At 44.2% G+C, this 17,515-nt stretch overlaps 1 protein-coding gene across 11 annotated transcripts in view; it reads right to left on the reverse strand.

Moving 5' to 3' along the window:
- Window positions 1–17,515, reverse strand: part of LOC109899774 (girdin) — a 90,203-nt gene that overhangs the window by 14,340 nt on the left and 58,348 nt on the right. For all 11 annotated transcript variants that reach the window (XM_031835617.1, XM_031835616.1, XM_031835620.1 and 8 more), the window contains 15 exons: window positions 11,917–11,998; window positions 10,255–10,413; window positions 9,930–10,076; window positions 9,402–9,546; window positions 8,453–8,631; window positions 7,220–7,357; window positions 6,356–6,670; window positions 5,412–6,167; window positions 4,978–5,108; window positions 4,663–4,801; window positions 4,145–4,327; window positions 3,865–4,026; window positions 2,743–3,020; window positions 763–906; window positions 290–476 (listed from right to left, as the gene is read on the reverse strand). In XM_031835617.1, the coding sequence (XP_031691477.1) occupies window positions 290–476; window positions 763–906; window positions 2,743–3,020; window positions 3,865–4,026; window positions 4,145–4,327; window positions 4,663–4,801; window positions 4,978–5,108; window positions 5,412–6,167; window positions 6,356–6,670; window positions 7,220–7,357; window positions 8,453–8,631; window positions 9,402–9,546; window positions 9,930–10,076; window positions 10,255–10,413; window positions 11,917–11,998 (3,145 nt within the window). The remainder of the gene's footprint in view (window positions 1–289; window positions 477–762; window positions 907–2,742; window positions 3,021–3,864; window positions 4,027–4,144; window positions 4,328–4,662; window positions 4,802–4,977; window positions 5,109–5,411; window positions 6,168–6,355; window positions 6,671–7,219; window positions 7,358–8,452; window positions 8,632–9,401; window positions 9,547–9,929; window positions 10,077–10,254; window positions 10,414–11,916; window positions 11,999–17,515) is intronic.

Raw genomic sequence — 17,515 nt, forward strand, 5'->3', positions numbered from 1 at the left:
GTGAATACAGGTCAGACACTTGTTAAGCCTTAAAGAGCATGGTATTGAGAAACCAGCTATCAGCCTTCCTTTCCAGGCAAACATAGTCATGTCTGTACCGAGGCCACATATCAGCTTTGAACACTTACATAGATAGATGTGTACATGTGATAGAGTTTGAAAATATGCGGAACATAATAATTATAATCTAGTGGTTGGTTTATGGGTAGGGGGTACAGATATTGTAGTACCTCACACTGGTTAGTGAGTGGGAGGGAGTGAAGGGGGACTGAGGGGTGTGTAACCCTACCTCACACTGGTTGGTGAGCTTGGTGGAGGTGATGTCCAGCTGCTGGTACTGCTCTTTGAGTTTGGAGAACTCTGCCTCCAGGCGGGTCTGTTCCAGCTTGGCACCGTTGATCTGGCTCTTCAGATTCTTATGGTCAACCTGCAGGCCCTCATTATCCTTCACCAGCTGGCGGTGTGCCATGTTCAGCCTACACACAGACGTCATGTGTTTTAAATAGCACATTCTTTACTCATAGCCCCCTGGTTAGTTCTCTAATTGCAACCACTTAAAATGTCTGCATATTGCCACTCAAAACCTGCTTACTTTATTTCCCCCTCTCTCTAAAAATCTTGATGCACAGATTTCTCTGTACCTGGATTGACAGCTTAAGGACGTTCCCTTGCACCTCAAAGTAACCCTCAGGGTAAATTCCCCTCCTCCCCCCTCTCTCATACAAACACACACAGACCTCAGCTTAACCCTGAAACACTCACCTTTCATTCTCCTCTTTCAGTTTGTAGTAGTCTATAGCCGTGGCCTCGTGGCTCTTGTTCTCAGACAGCATCTTCTCCTGCTCTGTCTTCAGCTGTTTCTCCAGCTCCTCCAGCTGATCCTTCTGCCTCAGCAGCTGATTATACCTGCAACACATTACCACCGGTTAGTGGATGGCAGCTGTGTGTGTATATACAATTGAAGTCAAAATTTTACATACACTTAAGGTTTGAGTCATTAAAACTAGTTTTTCAACCACTCCACAAATTTCTTGTTAACAAACTATAGTTTTGGCAAGTTGGTTAGGACATCTACTTTGTGCACGACAAGTAATTTTTCAAGCAATTGTTTACAGACAGATTATTTCACTTATAATGGACTGTATCACAATTCCAGTGGGTCAGAAGTTTACATACACTAAGTTGACTGTGCCTTTAAACAGCTGGGAAAATTCCAGAAAATTATGTAATGGCTTTAGAAGCTTCTGATAAGCTAATTGACATAATTTGAGTCAATTGGAGGTGTACCTGTGGATGTATTTCAAGGCCTACCTTCAAACTCAGTGCCTCTTTGCTTGACGTCATGGGAAAATCCAAATAAATCAGCCAAGACCTCCGAAAAAAAAATTGTAGACCACAAGTCCGGTTCATCCTTGGGAGCAATTTACAAACGCTTGAATGTACCACGTTCATCTGTACAAACAATAGTACGCAAGTATAAACACCATGGAACCACGCAGCCGTCATACCGCTCAGGAAGTAGACGCGTTTTGTCTACTAGTGATTAACGTACTTTGGTGCGAAAAGTGCAAATCAATCCCAGAACAACGGTAAAGGACCTTATGAAGATGCTGGAGGAAACTGGTACAAAAGTATCTATATCCACAGTAAAATGAGTCCTATATCGACATAACCTGAAAGGCCGGTCAGCAAGGAAGAAGCCACTGCTCCAAAACCGCCATAAAAAAGCCAGACTACAGTTTGCAACTGCACATGGGGACAAAGATCATACTTTTTAGAGAATGTCCTCTGGTCTGACGAAACAAAAATAGAACCGTTTGGCCATAATGACCATTGTTATGTTTGGAGGAGAAAGGGGGAGGCTTGCAAGCCGAAGAACACCATCCCAACCGTGAAGCACGGGGGTGGCAGCATCATGTTGTGGGGGTGCTTTGCAGCAGGAGGGACTGGTGCACTTCACAAAATAGATGGTATCACATGAGGGAGGAAAAGTATGTGGATATATTGAAGCAACATCATCAGTCAGGAAGTTAAAGCTTGGTCAAAAATGCTTCCAAATGGACAATGACCCCAAGCATACTTCCAAAGTTGTGGCAAAATGGCTTAAGAACAACAAAGTCAAGGTATTGGAGTGGCCATCACAAAGCCCTGACCTCAATCCTATAGAAAATGTGTGGGCAGAACTGAAAAAGCGTGTATGAGCAAGGAGGCCTACAAACCTGACTCAGTTACACCAGCTCTGTCAGGAGGAACGGGCCAAAATTCACCCAACTTATTGCGGGAAGCTTGTGGAAGGCTACCCGAAACATTTGACCCAAGTTAAACAATTTAAAGGCAATGCTACCAAATACACTCAATTAGTATGTAAACTTCTGACCCACTGGGAATGTGATGAAAGAAATAAAAGCTGAAATAAATCACTGTACTATTTATTTCTGACATTTCACATTCTTAAAATAAAGTAGTAATCTTACCTGACCTAAGACAGGGAATTGTTATTAGGATTAAATGTCAGGAATTGTGAAAAACTGAGTTTAAATGTATTTGGCTAAGGTGTATGTAAACTTCTGACTTCAACTGTATGTGTCTCTGACTTAAGCACTGTGTAATGGTAGTGTGGAACTGAGTGCATACTAAGACCGTCATGCATGTGTATTTGGCAATGTGTGGTTAAGTGTGTGTTCGATGCCAGCTGTGCTAGAGTATGATGTAGGCACATAACAGCGCCAGTTGAAACCCCACCTGTCCTCCAGGTCTCTGTGCTGTGATTCCAGGCTCTTGTGGGCACTTTTCAGGCCTCCGTGTTTGCCAATGAGGCCCTCATACTCCAAGGCCTGCCTCTCATGCAGGGCAGCCAACTTCTCATGGTCCCTCAGTAGCATCTCATAGGTGGACCTCAGGTCCTCCCTCTCCCTCATCGCCCCCTCCTTCTCGTTCTCCGTGCTGGACTGCTGTGTCGCAAGCTGGGCATTCTGAGCCATGAGAGTGCCGCTCTGGGAGTTCAGGGTGGAGTTCTCCACCTAAAGGGGAAACAAGACATCTGATTGGACATCTGTGCCATCTGAACTCAGTTGCTCAGAAATGCCCTTAACTATGTCTGTTTTTTCAAGGCTTGTGTCATGTCCTTCTAGGCATTGCATTGGATTAGATTCTCCAGTTATGTGGGGAAAAAAGCAGGGCGATAACCTCACAAAACAATTTGTGTAGGTGTCAGTTCTGAGCAATAGGGGGCAATGTGTCCACAGACAGCCTGTCCATCCAGTAAACACTAACGGTTGAGACGTCGCATGTTCTTGTCCAATTTGGATCATCACATCAGTGGTCAAATGTTTTTTGAAAGTACAAATTCCCAAACACAGACATGTTCAAAGTTAGATTTGACATGCAGCAGAATGCATCCGATTCCTGTTCAGATGTAGATTTTACGACCAAAGATTTTGTTGAACCGCTGCCATAAAATATATCAAAATAGATGTGGCTTATGAGAGGGGAATTCTCTCTAGCCACGTGGCAGTGGAGAGACAGATCTTGGGGAGGGTTTAGAATACAATATAAGCTATCAATGCAGTGTAGACAAGGGCAGCGTATAGGGTGCAGAGCACAGCAGTGAAGGAGCAACAGCGGGAACCAGGGCTTAGTGGTTAGCGTTGGGACAGTAACCGAAAGGTTGCTGGATCTAAGCCCCAAGCTGACAAGGTAAAAATCTGTCGTTCTGCCCGAGAACGCAGTTAACCCACTGTTCCCCGTGCGCCGAAGACGTGGATGTCGATTATGGCAGCCCCTCGCACCTCTCTGATTTAGGGGTTGGGTTAAATGCGGAAGACACATTTCAGTTGTACAACTAGGTTTCCTCCTCTCCCTTACTTGTAGTTTGGCATTCTGGGTCTGTAGGGTGGTGTTGTTCTCCTGTAGAGATGCAGTCTGTCTCTGTAGAGCCAGAATCTGAGCCTGCAGGTTACTGCTCTGGGTCTCCAGCTGCTTCAGGTTGGTATGCAGGGCCTGCTTCTCTGCCTGTAGGGTGGCATTCTGAAAATGACACACACACACAAAAGATTAACGCATGCATTAATTATATACAGAGGCTCTTCACATATCGTATCGAAGATGGCTATTTTGACTTGTTGATTAGATTGAGTTTACTTACGTTTCTCTCCACCTCGATGAGGCGGTCTTTGACCTTGAGCAGTTCCCGGGTGGTCTCGTGGCTCTCCTTCTCCCACTTGTTGACCGCATGAGAGTCCTCCCTGTCCCCTCTTCTGGGGGGTGAGCTCTGCACCATCCTCTCCTCCTCCTCCCTCTGTCGCAGGGCCTCATAGTTCTTCTTTACCTGGAGAGGTCAAAGGTGAAAGGGTTAAACCTCCATCCCCCAAAATATGCCCATGCTAATGAGTTCCATCTCTGTTCTGGCACCCCAGTGGCAAGGGTTCTAGTTTTTGTCACAGAGTTAAACATGTGCTGCGGAAATTATTATCTGGGTTTTCTAGGCTCCTGGTGGCTCATGAATAGATAACACAATGGAAAAGGAATGAATAACTAATTAATTGCCTCTGAGCGTTTCTCTGTGTCACACGTTAAAGAAGCATAACCACAGGACCTCTCTGGGATAATGTTTTTTTGTGCAGATGTTCATTGGGCTGCTGTTCTATATTGTTTAGGACTCACAGTTTTGAGCTCCTGGCGCAGTTGTTGGTTGAGGTTGGAGGACTCCTGCAGTCTGGCCTCCAAGGCTGCTATCTTCTCCTCCTTGATCTCAAGAGTAGATTTGAGAGTGGACTCTAGCTTGAACTCCAGCAGCTTGTACCTGCACATAAGGGACATTGACAATCATTAAAAGACCAAGGATCTTTCCCGGATAGAATTCAATGTCTTGACACCGTATTGTTGGCAGAGTGTCTACTATGTGATGTGGTCACAATTATTTATGGGGGGGATGGGTACCTTTGAGCAGCAGCATAATGGTTTGTGTGTGTGTATTACCTGTCATTGTCAGAGCTCTGCTCGTCCCGCAGCAGCCTCTCCTTGTTGAGGCCTATCTTCTCCAGCTCGTGGGTCAGTTTCTCCAGGTCATTGTTCATCTGCTGAGTCCGCAGTTTCTCACTCACCAGTTCCTGAAACATCAAACGCCAATCCAGAGTCACTCTACATTCAATCTCTAGAATTGAATCCTTTATTAATGAATAATACAATCTTAATGTACTTAATGGAACATAGTTGAGTTCCAAGTTGAAAAAAGTGTTGGCATAGTGGTCTGGTTTAATTACTTCTTGCATAATGCAGGTGCAATGATTATAGCTGAATATTCTAAAATGTACATTTGAAGACTTGTGAGCATTCACCCCATGCATTACCATTACAATATATATACACTAACATTACAACATGCATCTCTAAGGTAGTCACTACATCATTACCTCTCGTAGAGTGACTAGTGTCTTCTTATCGATGGTGACCTGTTTGACCAGCTCCTTGTTCTCCTTCTCCAGATCTTTAAGGCGGTTGCAGGAGTCCTTGAAGGAGGTCATCTCCTTGCCCAGCGAACGGTTGTCCTTCTCCAGGTGGCTGATCCTCAGGTTGTCCTCGTCCATCTTGGAGTCCCTGATCTCCGCCTGCTGTCTCAGCCTCTTGTTGTCCTTCTCCAGGTGCTTCTTGTCCTTCTCCAGCTGAGAGCTCTCCTGCTCCAGAGTCTTATTCTCCTGCTCCAGCTGCTCCAGACGTTTGCTGGAGATCTTCAGTTCCTCCAGGCTCCTCTGCAGGCTCTGGTTCTCCTGCTCTACATCCTGCAGCTCCCCCTCCAACTGCTGCATCTTGCGGCTGCTGTTGTCCAGGGCCTTCTGCAGCCGCTGGTTTTCCGTATCCAGGCCCTGGTTGCTCACCTCGAGCCTCTCAGTTTTCTTGGAGGAGGCCTTGAGCAGCTCCAGGCTCCTTTTCAGCTGGCTCCTCTCACTCTCCAGCTCAAGGTTCTCCAGCTCCAGCTGAGCCGCCTTGTTCCCTGCCGAGCGGAGCACCTCAGCAGTCCTGCGAAGCTCCAGGTTCTCCTCGTCCAGCTGGGAGTTCTCCTTCTCCAGGGCCTCTAACTGGAAGGATGTGCTCCGCAGGCCATCCACCACCTTCTTTAAACGACGGCCCTCTACCTCCAGCTCGGAGTTCTCCTTCTCCAGAGACACCACCTGAGGATTTGAGAGAATATGGGAAAATGTATCAACAAAGCACTTTTCCTCATTCAAACTCCCATCTGCTTTATACAATAGGAGCTGCACAACAAAGTAATAAGTGACTCATTTGGCACACAATAGACACCCGGTACACCGACAACTTTAAGTGAAGTTTACAGCCACCAATGCACGCAGGGGCCGACCTTGTCACAGGTGATGCCCAGACTGGCTACTCGTTTCTGCAGGGCCTCGTTCTCCCTCTCCAGCCGCTGCGCCTCCACCTCCAGCTCCTCAGCCCTCTCGCCCTTCTCCTTGTACATCTCAAGGTCCCTACGCAGCTGTTTGCGCTCAAACTCCAGCTTGTTGAGCTTGGAGCTGGTCTCCCGGATGGACTCGTGCAGCACGCGGTTCTCCTTCTCCACATCTTTGACCCGCGCCTCAGCGCCCACCTGGGAGCGCTGCCTCAGCGACGAGACAGTCTGGGTCAGATGCTCGTTCTCCTGCTCCAGGCCTTTCACCTGGAACATGGAGGACATCTGAGTGGCGCTATGGGACAGCTTCAACTCGAGTCATGCTTCAGTATGGTGTTAATATGAACAGAGCCCCAGAGATTATCTGACCATGAAAAACTCTTTGCTCTTATAATATCCTAGGGTCCTGAATTTGTCCTAAATCAGGTCGAGTGGTCATGAGAAGTTCCTGGCCCTAGCTCTGAACCCTGTAGTGTAGGTTCACCAGAGATCTGTTATTCTACTGTAAACCTCATCAATCTTAACTCCCTGTGTCTGGGGCCTCATTAGATTCTGTCGGCTTTCATTACTTTCATTACACCCCCCCAAGCCACACAGAGCTCTTCAAACTCACTGGGAGAATGCAAGCACAAAGACTACGCTCTTTTAAGAAAACTCAATCCAGATCTATAATGATTAAGTAGCAATGTCATTTTGAGTTTCTTGGAACAAGACCAGAACAAGGTCAAATCAGTCCTTTGACCAGCCTAAAATGAAAGGCTGTTTGTGTCTTGAATATGGACATGTATGCATGCCTGTGTGTGTGTGTGTGTGTACCTGTCTATCTGCGTTCTCTCTCAGTGTCTCCAGGGTTTTCTCCAACAGAGCCTTCTCCTTCATCAGGTCGGTGCTGAGGCTCTCTGCACTGCACAGACTCTCCCTGCCTGTGTTCAGCTCACTCTCCAGCTGCCCCAGCTGCAGGCACACACAGAGGACGCACTGTTACCATGGCACCCAGTCACTTAGATCACAGACAATGACACTATGCAGTACCACATCATTACCCATCACAATTGGACTCAATTACATTGTAATCCGGTCAATGAAATTGAAGAACCCACTATTGAATTTAATTTCCTGATTGTCCAAAATAAAACTGAATTGACTATGATACACAGACATTTATATTTGTCTAATCTGTGTTGTGATGCATGTCCTATATTAAAGAGAAGCAAAAGCGACTCCATATAGAGCCCTTCCCATGAACACCGGCTCCAATCTCTGTTGTCTCCTCTCCCCTCCGGAGGATGCTGTCAGACTGCACTGGGTAATTACCACTCATGTCACTCACACCCTCTACAAAGGGAAGGGCTGAATTATCTACAAATAAAAGCTTTTCACTGCAGCCGCTTCATCCTCGGTCTGTTCTCTCCTTCTGTCCTTTCTGCTCACCGCATGACGCACAAACACTGTGGCACCAACAGCAACTACAAGTGCACTGTATACACACACACCGTTCTTCAAAAAGCAGGCGGATTATTACTAATCATATCATAGATATATACTCACAAGCACTTCATTACGTCAAAGCAGCTTAACTCAAAATGGCCTTCTTATTGCTCCTGCTTGGATTCACTTCTAAATGGGCTCTTTTACAGACCGAGTGCTGTTGCCAAACTCTGTTTCGCTTGAGAAATGCACATTTCATGCATTTTATGTGGAGTGCACAGAGAAGGCGTGTCTGAAAATAGCCAGAGAGAGTTAGCTTAGAGAAACCTTCAAGTGTCAAGTCTGAGAAATAATAGGAAATGGACTTCAGGATTTACTCAGTTCTTTCAACTCTGTTGTCATGGATCTATGAGTCCTGAAAGACAAGTCCAGGGGTGAAATATAGGGGGCTGGAGAAAGATGCTAGTGTACTGTAGGGTTACAGAGGAGGCAGCCATTATTATGTTGTTGATGCAATAAGGAGCCAATGTGGAGTGGGCAGATGATTGATGGGCAGATGAGGGCCCATGTTTAGGCAGCAAGTGTGAAGACGTATGGGACAAGTGTAAAAGCTGCTCTGACCCTCTGGGTGAGCCTCTGGTTCTCCTTGTCGGCCTTGAGGCGGTGTGCAGGGGCGTCCTCGCTGGCAGAGCCCCTCAGCTCCTCCATGGTTTTCAGCAGGGCCTGGTTCTCCTTCTCCAGCTTCAGCAGGCGGCTGGACGTCAGCTCATTCACCTCATGGCCCAGAGACTTCTGAGGCACTACACAATGAAACCAACTATGTCAAACACACAACATACTGCACCGAGAGACTGAAAACAGCCATCACTAGCACAGAGAGGCTGCTGCCTATATACACAGACTTGAAATAATTGGCCACTTTAATAAATGAAACACTAGTCACTTTAATAATGTTTACATCTCTTGCATTACTGATCTCATATGTATATACTGTATTCTATACTATTCTACTGTATCTACTGGGTCTATGCCGCTACCACATTGCTCATCCCGTCCATATATTTATATATTCTTAATTCCATTCCTTACTTAGATTTTTGATTTATTTGTATTGGGTATATGTTGAGAAAATGTTAGATATTACTTGTTAGATATTGCTGCACTGTCGGAACTAGAAGCACAAACATTTCGCTGCACCTGCAATAACATCTGCTAAACACGTGTATGTGACCAATAAAATCTGATTTGATATATTTTAAAAGGGTACTGATATAGTGTTGGGGAACTTCCCAAGGGGAAGAGGAAGTATGGGACATCCCTAAATGTAGATCTACATCAGTACTGTAGTTACTGAGGAAACACACAGGGTTTATCCTGATCCAAGACCAGTTAAACATTATTCCAAATCCAGGCCCGTTGCTAATCTAGGTCTCGGATTCATTAAATATTCATTACAGGAGCTAATCATGTGTAAATAAACCCTGTCCAATCTGGTGTGTGTGTGTGTATATATATGGTCGGCCAGGGCCGGGGTTGAAGCCAGAGCCCCAGTAGGCCTACTGATGCTCACCCTCTGTCAGATCAGGGGTCTTGGAGAGCTGCTCCAGCTCCCAGCCCAGGTGGAGAGACTCGTCCATGCTCTGTTTCTGGGCCATTTCTAGCACCAGGTTCTCCTCTAGCAGCTCCTCAATACGCTTCCTGTCCATGTCCCGCTCCTGATGAATAGTTTGAGTTTATACAGGACCTACCGCCCCCACCTATCGTCAACCAATCATGTCAATGCAGAGCTATACGCAGCCCTCCGTATTGTTACAAAATTTGGGAGGCGCACGACAATGCGGGTATGTAGCTTGATTTGGCCTCCACAAGCCCCCAGCAATTGCATCTCACGCTCCATACAGAGCCTCTGGATCACATTTCAGGATCAAGCATAAATTGGCTTTTACAGTGAGAACCTATTCAGTACAGTATATGGGATTTTATTTAGAGAGAACCTACAAAATGGTCCCATAAAGAGAAAATATACAAACATACCAGCATGTCTGTTAACTTTAATCCCACACAAAACACAGTCTCTCAATCTCAATCTTTCCCTCACCATTTCCATGTCGTGGATCTTGGATTTGAGCTGCAGGCTCTCTTTCTCCAGTTCGTGGAGTTTGTCAGAGCGAGCCCTGGTTCCTTCTAGCTGATCCTCAAGCATGGCCTTAGTCTCCAGCAGAACCTGGTTGTCCTCCTTCAGCTCCTGTAGGGCCCAGCAGAGATCAACATCAGCAGCCCTATCACTTCTAATACACAGGGCTCACAACATTAAACAAACATTGGGGAAACAAGTCAATACATTTATGTTACACCCAATGGATGCTTCATTGACACGTCAAGCTTGTTGGGTGCTGAACGGCTATTTACTTGTTAGGGCATACCTCCACTCTAGCTTTGTAGAACTCAATGTCATGGAGCCTCTCCTTGTAGCGTCCCACTTCACTTTCCAGCTTGTCCACTCTGAAGGCCTTCTCTCTCAGAACGTCCAGCTCGTCACGATAGGCCCTGGCAGAACGCGCGTCTGACAACAACTGCAAGCTCTGGAGGGGACAAACAAAACACTTCATGTCAGTGTCACACACATACAAGATATTTGTTTTCACAGACTCATTTCCCTTGAGCGTACAAAACATTAAAAACACCTTCCTAATATTGAGTTGCACCCCCTTTTGACCTCAGAACAGCCTCAATTCGCCGGGGAATAGACTCTACAAGGTGTTGAAAGCGTTCCACAGGGATGCTGGCCCATGTTGACTCAATGCTTCCCACAGTTGGGTCAAGTTGGCTGGAAGTCCTTTGGGTGGTGAACCATTCTTGATACACATGGGAAACTTTTGAGCGTGAAAAACCCAGCAGCGTTGCAGTTCTTGACGCAAACCGATGCACCCAGCACCTACCTCATACCTCATTCAAAGGCACTTGGATCTTTTGTCTTGCCCGTTCACCCTCAAAGGCACACATACACAATCCATGTCTCAAGGCTTAAAAATCCTTACGCAACCCGTCTCCCCTTCATCTACACTGATTGAAGTGGATTTAACAGGTGACATCAATAAGGGATCATAGACTGACTAGGTGAAAGCTATGTCATGGAAAGAGCAGGTGTTCCTAATGTTTTATACACTCAATGTACATGCATTGCGCACAGGCATAATTAATATTGGTAAACAAACACCATAGATTGAGTAGGTAGACACGCGCGCGCACACACACACACACACACACACACACACACACACACACACACACACACACACACACACACACACAAGCTCCTCTTAGTCAATAGGGTCATTAGCCAGTAATCTTCTCTGGAAAGGGGATTTGAAATGACCCCACACACACACAACAAGCACCTCTGCCATGCTGTTGCTGTGGTCCCTACTTTCTAGCGCTGCGAATCATGTTTACAGCAAAGACTATAAATAAAAGAACATCTTTGCCTACTTCTAAGGAGATCGCCAAACTATAGATAGCTCAGCCACTAATTGGTTAAAGGCATTAACCTCATGATTAAGAATGTCAAATAGGAGGTGGTGGAGATGGTTTGATGTGTTGTATAACCTTGAGAGCAGTCAGGGCACAACAGGCGACGTGTCTTATAGGTGGAGCTTTTGTCCAGTTGTCGGCGGGCAAGCTCTGTGTGACAGGCCTGTAAATCTGGATTGATGTCTAGCACAGCTCAGCAGCATGGTCAGTGCGTAGTTTGTGTGTGAAAGTGTGTAGCTGGAGATCAGAAGAGACATGTTGGTCCAAGGCAGACTGTGTATTCGTGCATTAAGTGGAGTCATGCTGGTGCTAAATTGTGTAATGTGACGTGGACCGGGAGCTCTGACATCAGCTGTAATTGACTCCTGGTGATTACTCAGCTGTGTTGACCTATTCTGTGCCACACCTAGTGAGGTCTCAGTCTGCTCTGGGGTTGGACGGTAATGTGTTATGTTGGGCTATATGTTGTGCTAGTTTCATCTTTCTAATGCAGAGTTGGAAATCTGTTCTATATTTCTTTGTGCTGTAGTAGCTAGGTTTGTTTTGTCCAGTACCTCTTGCTGAATCCTCTTGTTCTCAGTCTCCATATTGTCCAGCTCCTGTCTACAGTCCAGCAGCTGCTCACTCTTCTCCTCCCTGAAAGAGAGAGAGCGAGCGAAAGAGGCAGAGAGCGAAAGGGAGAGAGAGAAATGTCTTCAATCACACATTTTTTTAAAACATGCATAAAAAATCCTTCCTCACAAACACCATAACTGTCCCACACAGTTGTTATTCTTAGAATAAATATTTTTTCTTGACATTTTTCTAATTTGGCACAGAAACTAGAGGCCACGAGTAACACAGATTGGCCTATAGGTGGCGCGGTTATAAGCAGTCTCACTTAAACCCTCATATCGCCGTCTGTTTGACCTAGACTTGAAACTTGGTATGTAGGCGTATTTCATCATGCTGAACAAATCGGCCTCAAGGATCCATAAGGTCTGTCAGGATACATTGTCCTCCATTTTGGAAAATTATTGAAAAACTTCTCATTAATCATAAATCCAAATAACAGCAAATTAGTTTTGTAGACTCATGGTTAGGGTTGCAAACGGAGGAATTTTGGTATCTTTCAAGGATTTGATCTATCACAAGGCATTTAGTGGCACTTTTGAGTACTTCAGATTATTACAGGTGTCTGTCCCTCTGTGTGGTATTATCACATGTAAAATATGGAAATAAGTTCAAATGATTTTCAAATAAATCATCTAATGACAAAGGTGTAAAACACTAAATATAAACCAACTTAGTGAATGTTTGTTATTTTACAAACTTATTTATTTTTTGCTTTCTGGGTTGGGAGATGGCGAGATATTGCATATCCAGTATTCTATTTTATACATCTGTCGATGTAATTTATTGTTTCTTTGTAGATAACTAGCTATTATCACTAACTACTTGGCTGATGTGGGTGGGGTACAGTAGTAGTCTACAGTAACGTTACAACAATACTGAATGACAAAGTAGGCTTGTCACTACTAGCTAGTTGGTTGATATGGGGTACAGTATAACTGAATGACAGTCACCACCCTACTGTTCTGTTATTCATTGGTCTGAAAATGGTTAAATTAACATTAAAGAGACACCCCACACATTCACGCAGATGGAGGACCATGTACATTTTAGCCAGTAGTTCTGAAAGTAGCACTAATGAGCCAAAAGTGGTCCCCGAAAAGTGTCTCTCTCGCGCTCATTGGCAAATGCTGGTTAGGCCACTTGCTAGCTGTCACTCAAATGCAAGGGGTTGAAGCTCATTGGCTAGAACTCAAATTGCTATGGGGCTGACCCACGTGTGGGGAAATGGCACGGCACAGCTTCAAGAAAGTAGTAGTTTCAAACTAGGGATTTTGTGTCCAATTGAGTTAGACAGTAATTCTGCTTGTGTGAACTAAACATCCAGCCCAATGCAGGAGTTTTATAAAATACTTTCTTAGTCGTCAAAGTACTGGCGCACGTCTTTAAGGCTAAGCTAATCGTTAGATCCTTTGTAGGCGCGTCAGTAAATCCTGTTTCCCAAAACCATCATTATTAACGTTGCACTTGAAAACGATCATAATCTAATGCCTGCCTCAGACCACTCGTAGACCATACAAGTGCGTGGTTAGATGCTTTTTTGCCCTCCCGCGTCACTTTATACACAGAAGAGCTCTGCTAAACATAGAATCACATGGTTTATCAGTCTCTCTGTGGCAGCTGATAACTCCAGAACAAAGTTGACTACAAAGTTGCCAATGTTCTTGCAATTGGTACAAACAAGTTACGTATAAAAACATGCTTCAAATGAAAACAGATGTCTGCATTAAAATATAAATACAGTATGCCATAGGCCTATTTCAACCCTATCAATTTACATTTAATGTGCAATCAAATGCGTTATATTTTGCTACTTGTAGGCTAGCTAGGCTTCTGTCTGTAATTTGTCTCATATTTCATGATGTGTAGCATAACATGTGCGCAATGACTTTTATTGGGTAAGCATTAGAATAAGCCGCCTCACAATTTGCAGCTGTAGGTGGCAATATCTCTCTAGGAGCTGATCCGTCGTCAGTATTGTGAGATAATTATAATGTTGGGGTAAGGTTTGAATGGAGAAAGCTGAAACCGAGAGCAGTTCTGCCTTTCTTTCGATCCTGTCAGTATCAACATGCTCCAATGACGCACAGAGACCGTTCACGCTACGTGGTGTTTTGGGAAAGGCATGTTACGCAATGTAGGAACGATGCAGGGTTAAAAAAACAACACTTGAAAGCCTAAGTTCCACCGCTATCGGGGAAACCAGGCCCAGGTCTCCCTTGAAAAAGTCATGTTATTTTTGACCTGGTAAAATAAGTTAAAAGGTTGTGTGTAAGCTCACTAGATAGAATTGTGAGGTTCAAAGAAAATAGACATGGATATCGTCAGCAATCCTCAATCAGATGAGATGGTCACCTGGTCGCATTATTAACAGTATTACTGAGAAACAGATAAATCATTTCAATTCCCAACTATTAAAAACTTGATTGCTTCTAAAAACACAGCAAACCAGTCACGGCTACCTTTGAAAACGCTGTGGACAACACCTCTAAATTAGTCTTATGGTAAATAACTAATCCAATTTATGAATTTCATTCATAAAATGTGGCTACAATTTACTGTGTGGATATCTTTACAAGTTATGCATAATTATTGTCAATATTAAATTTCTCTAGGTTTTCCATTCCCAGATGTGAAGTCACCTGTCTCCAGCAGGAAATACCAGGGGGTGGGGGGGGAAGTGTTGGCTTAAAGTACGACTTCCAATTAGGGAAATGTTAAATCACTCAAGGTCATATTTAGATTTAGTGACTAACACTAATAGAAGCATATACATTACAGGATTAGTCTACCCTCGCGTTGAACAATAACATGCAAGAACCACAATGGTTAAGAGGTGCTTACAGACTTGCATCCTTTATTCAACTTGTGTAGACTAAGCCCTAGAGATTGTAACTTCACACGATTTAGCCTACTTGCCAATCCAGATCTGAATGTTTAATATCCTTTTACTGTACTTTTGATAGTATTTGATGCCAAAGCTAATCACCGAATGTCCTACTACAAGGTCAGGTTGACGCAGACACAAAATCACACACGATTTGCAAATATATTCAGATACAGTACATGCAGCTTTTCTTCTGTCATTACCTGTTGCCCTAGAAGACTAAATAAACCCTTGCTCACCAGAAAATATATGTCATACATCGATAGAATGAATGCTTAAATGTAGTTGACATCGGTAAAAGTACCTTTACCTCTGCTTTTGCCTCAGTGGATCGATGTAAACTATTTCTGCCCAGTTCCCAAAAGCATTTGGTAATTGGAATGTATTGGTGCTCGTACACTTAGGCCCTAAAGATCATGCTTACGCACTAGGCCAGATATAAAATATATATATACATGTAGCTTCATATGAATTGTACAAAAATTCTATACTACATGGCCAAAAGTAACTGCTCGTCGAACATCTCATTCCAAAATCATGGCTATTAATATGGCGTTGGCGGCGAGCTTTACACCACTCCAGCCGATGCTTGGCATTTCACATGGTGATCTTAGGCTTGTGCGCGGCTGCTTGGCCATGGAAACCCATTTCATGAAGCTCCCGAAAAAACAGTTAGTGTGCTGACATTGATTCCAGAGGCAGTTTGGAGCTCTGTGTGTGTTGCAACCGAGGACAGAATATTGTGATGTTCTTCAGCTCTCGGCTGCCCCGTCCTGTGAGCTTGTGTGGCCTACAACTTTGCGGCTTAGCCATTGTTGCTCCTAGATGTTTCTAATTCACAATAACAAACACATTAGCCTGGGGCATCTCGAGCATGCAGAAATATGACAAACTGACTTGGAAAGGTGGCATCCTATGACAGTGCCACATTTAAAGTCATTGAGCTCTTCAGTACAGGGCATTCTACTGCCAATGTTTGTCTAGGGAGATTACATGGCTGTGTGCTCAATTTTCTACACCTGTCAGCAACAGGTGTGGCTGAAATACTTAAATCCGCTGATTTGAAGTGGTGTCCTCAAACTTCATTTTTAATGCATTGTTTTCTCTTGAGTCAAACCGTGCATTACTAACAGACACGATAAAGCAAGTTAAACGTTTACAAAAAGACAACGTAAAAAAGCTCCATGTGCCTAGTGACTGAACGCAAAAAAAACAGCATAGCGACATGATCACACAGTTACCTCTCCGCCACTCATGTAGTTTAGCTGTGCGATTATTATCACTTAAGGTAATTCTTTGTCTATTTCAGGAGAGGATGGACATGCATGACTCTTCTCTCCTCCCTGCTGAAAACAATCCGGCCCCAGCAGCACAGACCTCTGCCAGCCACGCCACCCCTGCCCCTGAAAGCTTCTCCCTGGGCGGCAACAAGACAGCAGTTCATCCTGGACCAAGGCCACGGCCAATGGCTACTGGCCAAGCACCACAGGGAGATCCAGAAGCGAGTGGATACCGCCGGCCGTGTGTACAAGTTCTGCCACCAGGCACCGAAAGGCCCTAACAGCCCTCCAACACATACCGGCTTTCCTGGAGTGGCAGGAAAATATCTACTGCCTGGCCCAAGTGTCCATGGTATTGGAGGGAGATTCAACAGTCTGCCTTTTATAAGACTGGAAAGCAGAGATGGATGGTGGAGAATGGGGAGTGACTCTACAGACACTACAGACATAAGAGCTGAAGATCTCTTTCCATTGATGGAAGTGGTTTGTTTGATTTGTATTTATTTGACAGGTACTGTTCATTCTATTAAATTACATGCAGTACTTCAGAAAAGTATTCATACCCCTTATTCCACATTTTGTTGTGTTACAGCCTGAATTTAAAATGTGCTGACGAACACAGAAATCGCTCATTTATATAAAATCACCTTTGGCAGCAATGACAGCTATGAGAGCTTTGCACACCTGGGATTGTACAATATTTGCTATTCTTTTTAAAATTCTGCAAGCTTTTTCAAATTGATTGTTGATAATTACTAGACAGCCATTTTCAAGCCAATTTAGGTCAAACTGTAACTAGGCCACTCCGGAGCATTCAATGTCGTCTTGGTAAGCAACTCCATTGTATAATTGGCCTTGTGTTCTAGTTTGTCCTGCTGAAAGGTGAATTTGTCTCCCAGTGTCTGTTGGAAAGTAGACAATCAGGTTTTCCTGTAGGAATTTGCCTGTGCTTAGCTTTATTCCAATTCTTTCTATCCACAAAAAAACTCCCTAGTCCTTGTCAATGACAAGCATACCCATAACATGATGAAGCCACCACCATGCTTGAAAATATGAAGAGCGGTACTCAATGTGTGTTGGATTTGCCCCAAAACATTATGCTTTGTATTCAGGATAAACATTTCAATTCTTTGCAACATTTTTTGCAGATTTATTTCAGTGCCATACAGGATTCATGTTTTGGAATATTTTTATCCTGTACAGGCTTCCTTTACACTCTATCAATTAGCTTAGTATTGTGGAGTAACTAAACTAAAGAAATGTCCCTATTTCAGGACCCTGTCTTTCAAAGATAATTTGTAAAAATCCAAATAACTTCACAGATCTTCATTGTAAAGGTGTTTAAACACCGTTTCCCATGGTTCAATAAACCAT

The sequence above is a fragment of the Oncorhynchus kisutch genome, linkage group LG11, assembly GCF_002021735.2.
Source record: "Oncorhynchus kisutch isolate 150728-3 linkage group LG11, Okis_V2, whole genome shotgun sequence".
Classification (NCBI taxonomy): Eukaryota; Metazoa; Chordata; class Actinopteri; order Salmoniformes; family Salmonidae; genus Oncorhynchus; species Oncorhynchus kisutch.